The sequence below is a fragment of the Pleurodeles waltl genome, chromosome 7, assembly GCF_031143425.1.
Source record: "Pleurodeles waltl isolate 20211129_DDA chromosome 7, aPleWal1.hap1.20221129, whole genome shotgun sequence".
Lineage (NCBI taxonomy): Eukaryota > Metazoa > Chordata > Amphibia > Caudata > Salamandridae > Pleurodeles > Pleurodeles waltl.
In genome coordinates, this window is record NC_090446.1 from 1,436,325,617 (window position 1) to 1,436,332,704 (window position 7,088).

The following is a 7,088-nucleotide window of genomic DNA, read 5'->3' on the forward strand; positions in this document are numbered from 1 at the left end:
CAGGTTGTAATGGTCGCCATCTTCCATGTCCGGCGTCAGGTCGAACGCAAACAGCGTGTAGCCTGCAGCATACCCTTCCCTTGAAACAACTACTCCTGAGTCCCGCAGCTGTTTCCCCGTTATCGAGACCAGTCCTAGATATTCCTGGACAAAATTTGATGTTCCAAAATTCGGCGTGAAAGGTTTTGCGGGGATCACAGCACCCTCGTGAACCAGAGCGGCATAGTTGATATCATAGTGTTTGAAGTTGAAAGGGTTTGAGTTGTAGGCGCCACTAAAAGCGGTATTGTCCACAAACCCTATGATGATGAGTTTCGGTAACTGCCCCAGAAATAGATTCTGCTGCTGCGTTAATCGGGTTCCGGCGGGGATGCTGAATATCTTCAGAGCAACTCTTTCAATGGCATACTTGGCGTTCGATAATTGTAAAGCTTCAGCATGGGCCAGTCTGACACTTGGGGACACTTTCACTCTCTTTACAAACAGGCTCGCTGACAATATAACCAGTTTATACTGCTCTGCATCACCGCTGATGAGACAGAAAGAGTCCTTGTTACGATTGAGTTTGATCTTAAGATCAATACCGTTGACTAACAGTTTGTCTTGGAAGAAAAGGTCTGAATGTACGCGCCACAGGAGGTCAAACTGCCTACTGCCGACGACGAAGCTGGCTCTTTTTTTAAAACCCTCGTTGTCTCCGTCCAAAGCTGTGTTCTCCAAATGCGCTTCGGTATCTCGGTAGAAGAGCCCCGCTGAAAGATGTGTGTCCAGCGCATCACGACTATAATTTAGAATACTCTCTATGTAGGCCCTGTAGGCATACATGTTATCACTCTGTGTGACGAGGCGATCGCCTAGGTTAATGTCCACTTGATTAAACATTGTTGCGATGGGATAGGCTATAGGGGCCACTCTAGCATCATCCTCGATGTTGTCACCGTTCGCTTTGGTTATTTTACAGACGAGGTGCAGGAGAGTGTTGTTGAGATCAAGGTACATATCCGTGGACCCCGACACATAAAACTCTATCGGTGCAAGGGGTGTCAGAGCGGCCATCGGCGACACTTCCATGAAAAAACTGTTTTCAATGCTAGTCTGTGTGGGTTTGAGAGAAAACAGATCTAACTCAGATTTGGCGCATTCACCCGATGCACAGTGTACGAAGGCCATGATCGATGTTTTAAAAAATATTCGCACTAGAACGAGTTCTCTTCTTCTTGGTTGATCTCTTCCGTCTTATGACTCTTCTTTTGTGAGGGCCTTTTGAAGTAGTCCGGCGCTTCTTATAGGGCCTTGGCGGCCCCCTACGCAGCGATGCCCTTCGCTTCCTTTTAACAAAACCATGCGCTTTATACAGCAACCCCGCTCCTTCTTGGGGCTGTCTATTCATGCGCTCTGCTACCGCAGACGTTACACTGCCCACAACGTCCTGGGCTATGTTTGTAGCTGCCGCTTTAACATGAGGTTTTGCAATTTCGAACCCTCTTCTCAAAAAGGGCATGGCACGTCTAAACATGCTCCGGAAGAAACCCCCCAATCCCGCCCCATACATAACCGGAGCCCCTTGAAAGTAGGGTTGGGGACCGCCATACCCGGCCTGAACTCTATAATAGTCCCTGTACATCGAGGGATCCCCGTAGGTTTTCATGGTGACCATCGCAGCTGTCTAATAGTCACCTTCGCGCCGTGGCCTTAAATGAAGCTTAACAATAACTTTCCCGTATTTAAAGGCGACCGGCTCCGACTGATCGTTGTACACCATGATGGTTATAGTGTCAAAATGGTTTTTAGAAATTGCAACATAGTCGAGTTTGTGATGTTGTATATTAACCATTGTGTTATTTTCACCCTGCACCGGGACCCACCTCAACAAAGGGGAATAACTATCCCCGACCCTCTGCGGCTCTACAATGTCGCTATAAACGTAGAGTGTATAAAAACCGCCGTTAATATCGGGGCATGTAGGGTCTGGATCCATCTGCCTTTGGTGATGCTGTAGGGTCCCTAAAACCCTTTGTAATTTACCACTACATTTAAACACTGTACTGAACTCTGGGGCTTTAAGAACCACCTTTCTTCTAACGTGATCCAATACCAGATATATATTCGCATACGCTTCAGTGCTGGCTATAGACTTGTTGATGGCATCGACCACCGTTGCGACGGTAGGGTAATAGCCGTGCGGGAAAGACAAGTTATAGGTCAGTGCATCCTGAGGTCGCTTTATATGAAATTTAACATCGGCCTTTGTAAAGGTATTCCAAGTTCTAGGGTACTGTATTTCCGTTAGTGCCACCTCCCACGGGCCTTTCAAATCCACTGGCTTTGCAAGTTTCACTGTATAACTCGAAATCTGATTGTCTGGGAACATGTCCTTCGAAGCGTTGGATGGCAGCGTGATATAAAAAGGGGAGTTCTCCATCATAGCGTTTACAGCTATACCTCACACACCGTGCAACGAGCTGGCCAGAACCCAACTGTTAAATTTCTCGGGCCACCCGCGCCATTTGACCAACGCCTGTCGCCGGGCTCCGCTCCCTTTTCTTTTCAGAACCTTTTCAACCCTGTACACCCTGTTCGGGTCGTAGGGCACCTCTTGTAACTCTTCTGTGTAAAAGACACCCGATACCTCTTCCCCAGCGTAGTCCTTTAACCTGTAAATATATACCCCTTCTTTAAACTGCACACTTTCCACTATGAATATCTCATCGCTGAATGTTTGCTGGTAGCCTTTGGTGAAGACACCCTTCAACTTTGAAACCCTGACATGAGCCCCTTCTTTTAAATCCGGTTTCTTGACCTTCTGTGTGAGACGCCCACCGTACACCGTTCTCCACACCGTTAACGAATTATCCCTTGTAACCTTAACAGGGGCCATTTTGATTGTCCGATGGTAGGTGGCGTTATAAACATCTATAAAAGCCTTTAGAACATCCACGTATCTGTAGGTGTTGTTGGCGGTGAAGTATCGCCACATCTTCGACTTTAAAGTACGGTTAAAACGCTCTACAACAGCGGCCTTTACCTCGGTGTGCGTTACAAAATGTTGAACAGCGTTCTGGTCTAATAATTTTTGGAAATGTTTGTTTAAAAATTCCTTTCCGGCGTCTGTTTGTAGTTTCTGGGGCACGCGCCCGCTAGCGAAGATGTCTTTAAAAGCAGCTGTAACGCTGGTACCACTTTTATCGTTTAACGCCGCTGCATATGCGTACTTGGACAAGACGTCTATGACGGTTAATATATACATGGCACCATCGTTATGTTGTGCCAGATCTTGAAGACTGATTATGTCGGCCTGCCACTGATAATCGAGCTGTGCGTTAACAACTGTGGACCGCCTCTTAAAGCGTCTCCTGACAGGTTTGTGTAGCGAATAAGCCTCTTCCCCAGCTAACCATGTCTTCACACTGGCACGTTTTACAGATTCATTTTCAGCTCGAGCCCTTCTAAATAGAGCTTCGGAGCCTCCGAAACTTCCAACCCCCTGTTTATCGTAATAAAGCTTCCTTAAATCAGCATCCGTCATGCTGTCTCACATCAACACCCCGAAATGAAAGACACCTGTTTTGTGTAAGGTCATTTTATTAAACATAAAAAACATACATGTGCGGCTGGGGTATACAACCAGCGTGTATTTGACATTTTGTGCTACATAGCTTATAAATGTCAAAACACGGATCCAATGTGGCCTTTTTTACAAACGTATACATAGTACAACATCCACTACACATGTTACTCAGAGCATGTTCCTTTACAAACCCTAAGCGACACAAACATTGATATTTTTATAGCTATACTCTCAATAGCTCTAGACATGACTTCCCGTTCCCCACGTCTATAACTCTGAACGCTCAGGATACTGATATAATTCAACAGTTCATACAGTTCTAGATAGGACAATGCAGAACCTTTATTTGTGAGATAATCTACAGTCATGTTCTCCAAAGCCTCATGCACCCCCGTCTCAGGTGAAAGTCTTAACTTGCGCTTGTGGTCTTTGTCCAAGGCCCAGCATTTAACAGATGCGTTTAGCCGGCCATTGATACACCACTTGGCGATACACTCATGGCAGTTACATTGCAACAAGGCCGAAGGTTCCGAAATGTTCAGACATCGCAGAGTCACAGGCTGTATTTCAGCTATTCTTTCTTTAACCAGCACAAAAATCAATCTCCCGATACAGATGTAGCCCGGTTGTAACTCATAGACATCTTGCATCTCGATACCCGGAATCCCCTCCTAAAAGTGAGTAAGTATGGAGCGTTAAGTAACATATTTATGGTCTACTTTTTTTTTTTTTATTTATTTTTTTATTTATTTCTTTATTTATTTATTTAAAACAGTTTTCGAGGGGCTAAAGACAACATTCTTCTGTTTTTATAATAAATGTCACACATTCGTCTTTCTATAACCCGTTCTACCATACGTTTGTCAAAGGGGGGACACATCCCGTGCATGCGGTCGAGTTTTGAGCATGGCTCTGCAGCGTATCGGATCTCAAGGACAGCCGCAGCCAAGACCTTCATCATGTCACAGTGGACACTTTTCTTCACAGCAGACAGCCCATACACAACCCTTAACAGCTTATATACCCGATAAGTGTCTATCCGGTTACAAACGTGACGAATTGTTCTTGCAGTGTATGCATCGTATAGACATTCGTGAGCCTCCTGTTGAGGGTCATTAATTTTATGCCCGTAGCAAAGGTCATAATAATCCCTTTTAACACATGCGTTCACAACGGCAGCTGCAAAGCCTTTAACCGGCCATATGGTGTCACAGGGTACGCCCGGAGCTTCCTTTTCAAGATCGTGGCTAGTGTAGGTGCAAACACATTTCTTACGAGGCTCTTTGTTCTGGCTTGTAATACTTTCAGACTGTCTGGAACAGCATAAGCAGAAAAAATTTACGGTGTTAACCTTTGGAGCTGACCCTTCTAGAGGCTCTCTTTCTTCTGTTATGTTCTAGGGTTCAAACAGAAAGCACAAGACACATTATTAGTTAAAAGTATAACATTAGAGTATACAGGCATAAAAAAATAAAATAAAAAATGTCTTTACTAACCTCAGCATTCGCTTCACACTCAGAGGCTCCTCTGAAATCTTGGGAGTCGCAGAGGTCCATTGGGGCAGAAACAGCGCCTGAACTTACACCTGATGGTTGTAAAATAACGGCCTCTGCCTCGGGGTCCTCCTGGAAGCCCATGTCTTCATAGATGGGCGAATTCGGGGGTGGTACACATTCTTCAACTTCAATGTCTACGACGTTAGATGCCCCGCTTAATCCATCTTTCGAGACATAGCTGTCACTGCCGGCCCCCTTAATAGGGGATATCAAGGGCGACACATCCTTGAGGTCAAGCTTTTCAAGCCGATGGCAAAGTTCCTCTTGAAAACCTGTAACATCGGTATCCCGGGTGTCTGGGACACCCTGTTGTGCATTCTCATCCATCGTACGAGGGGCGAGGGTCCGGTAATATCTACCAATAGTGTTCAGGGCCCCTGAGGAGACGGCTTTTCTGGCGATCGGATTGTATCTCTTCATAGCGCCTTGGCAAACTGATTCAGCCCTGGTTTGCGGTTTGACAGCCGGTTCTAACCAGCTCCTTATATGCAGCATTTCAAAAAAAAAAAAAAAAAAAGGGTGGCTCTACCAGCCAACAACACGTGTTCATAAACCACGTGACACCCTCATGCACGTCACTTCCGGGGTGGGCTTTCTGGGACACCGGAAGTCCCAGCCACCGGATATGACGTCATTTCCGGGGCGGGACAACTGTCACTTTTAATATGGTGATTAAAGGTATCCCTTCCTACTACTAATATTGTAAAACATTACACAGATAAACTGAAAATAAAGAGTTTGAAGTATTACATACACTCCAGTCTGGTATCTCCTTGTATCGTTTATAAGTGCATCTGTGCAAGAGCAGTGCAGGGATTGTGGGCACAGAAGTCGATCCCTTCACTCCCTCCAACCCCGAGACTCGGCCTCTCCTTGAGCACCCCATCCTCAGTACCTTTGGAAAGAAGCCCTTCCCAAATCTCTGGTAGCCTCATTCCAGTTCTCGATATTCCTTAAATTTCTTAGGTTTGCGGCGGCAACTATTGGCTGCACAGACCTTCGTTCTGACTGCAAACACCAATATTTACAACAATAACTTGCAGTTAATTAAGGTCTGGTTCCCCCATGTTTCTAAGATTACAATCAAAGGACAGAAGACTACTATTTCTTCTTATCCTGTCACCTTTGAAGTACCTTCCGCACCTGTGGCTAATGAGATTGTATCCACTGGTAGTTCCATAGTGTGTGAAGTAATGTTCCTATGTGACAAAAGCCTCTTAAGCATTTATCATTCTCTGCTTTCTCCAAGGAGGAAAGCTTGGTCCTAATGAAATAAGCATAATGCAGTATCTTAAGATGTACCAGGTAGAAAGCTGCATTTAGAGCCACCTGGATTGGGTAATGTCATGCCTTTTATCAGCCCCCTTCCTCCAGGATTTCCAATCTTTTCCTACTAATCATTCAAAGCCTCAATAGGCATTTGTTATAAGTGTTCCATAAATCTAAGATACTGCATGCTTAGCTAGCAGGGCTGCAGGAAGCCCTTATTCCAGCACTATCTCCTCAGACATGTCCTAAAGTTTTACACTTATCCTCGCGAGAGCATGTTTCATTGGTACGTATCAATAGTGTTGGCTGTCCCTTATTCTGATGCTGGAGTTTCCAGAAAGGAAAGATCCTGTGTATGTCCCAAATGTCACTCAACTTCCAGATCCTCAACATGTTTAATAGTTTTTATGCCTCCAGGTTATGCTCCAAAAACTCACATGAGTTCCTTAAGGGGGGCTCCAACATTACTTTCCCTCTCCACCCAAATCTCTGTGTCACTTTCATACATGTTTTCATCACAATATCTGTAGGAAACAGAGGCCTAGAAGTACAGTTTCAGCTTAACAGACGGCACACATATTCTCATGGTTCTATCCGCCTTCAATCTGCCCTAACCCCCGGTTCTTGTTAGGAGGCAAAGGCCAGTCATTCAATTCCTGAAATTGGACCAATCTCATCCAAGACATGGAACAACC

General features: G+C 45.2%; 1 protein-coding gene across 1 annotated transcript; it reads right to left on the minus strand.

Moving 5' to 3' along the window:
* Positions 1 to 4,334: 4,334 nt before the first annotated feature.
* On the minus strand, positions 4,335 to 5,619 carry LOC138246452 (uncharacterized). The gene is made up of 2 exons (XM_069201068.1): positions 5,065 to 5,619; positions 4,335 to 4,964 (listed from the first exon to the last, which is right to left on the minus strand). Exons 1-2 carry the CDS (start codon positions 5,617 to 5,619, stop codon positions 4,335 to 4,337), a joined length of 1,185 nt encoding a protein of 394 aa, XP_069057169.1.
* Positions 5,620 to 7,088: the final 1,469 nt, after the last annotated feature.

Coding starts and splice junctions, on each gene's coding strand:
- LOC138246452 (XM_069201068.1), bottom strand. CDS start 5,619: ATGCTGCATATAAGGAGCTGGTTAGAACCGGCTGTCAAACCGCAAACC. Junction 4,965..5,064: donor AGTGTGAAGCGAATGCTGAG/GTTAGTAAAGAC, acceptor TTTGAACCCTAG/AACATAACAGAAGAAAGAGA.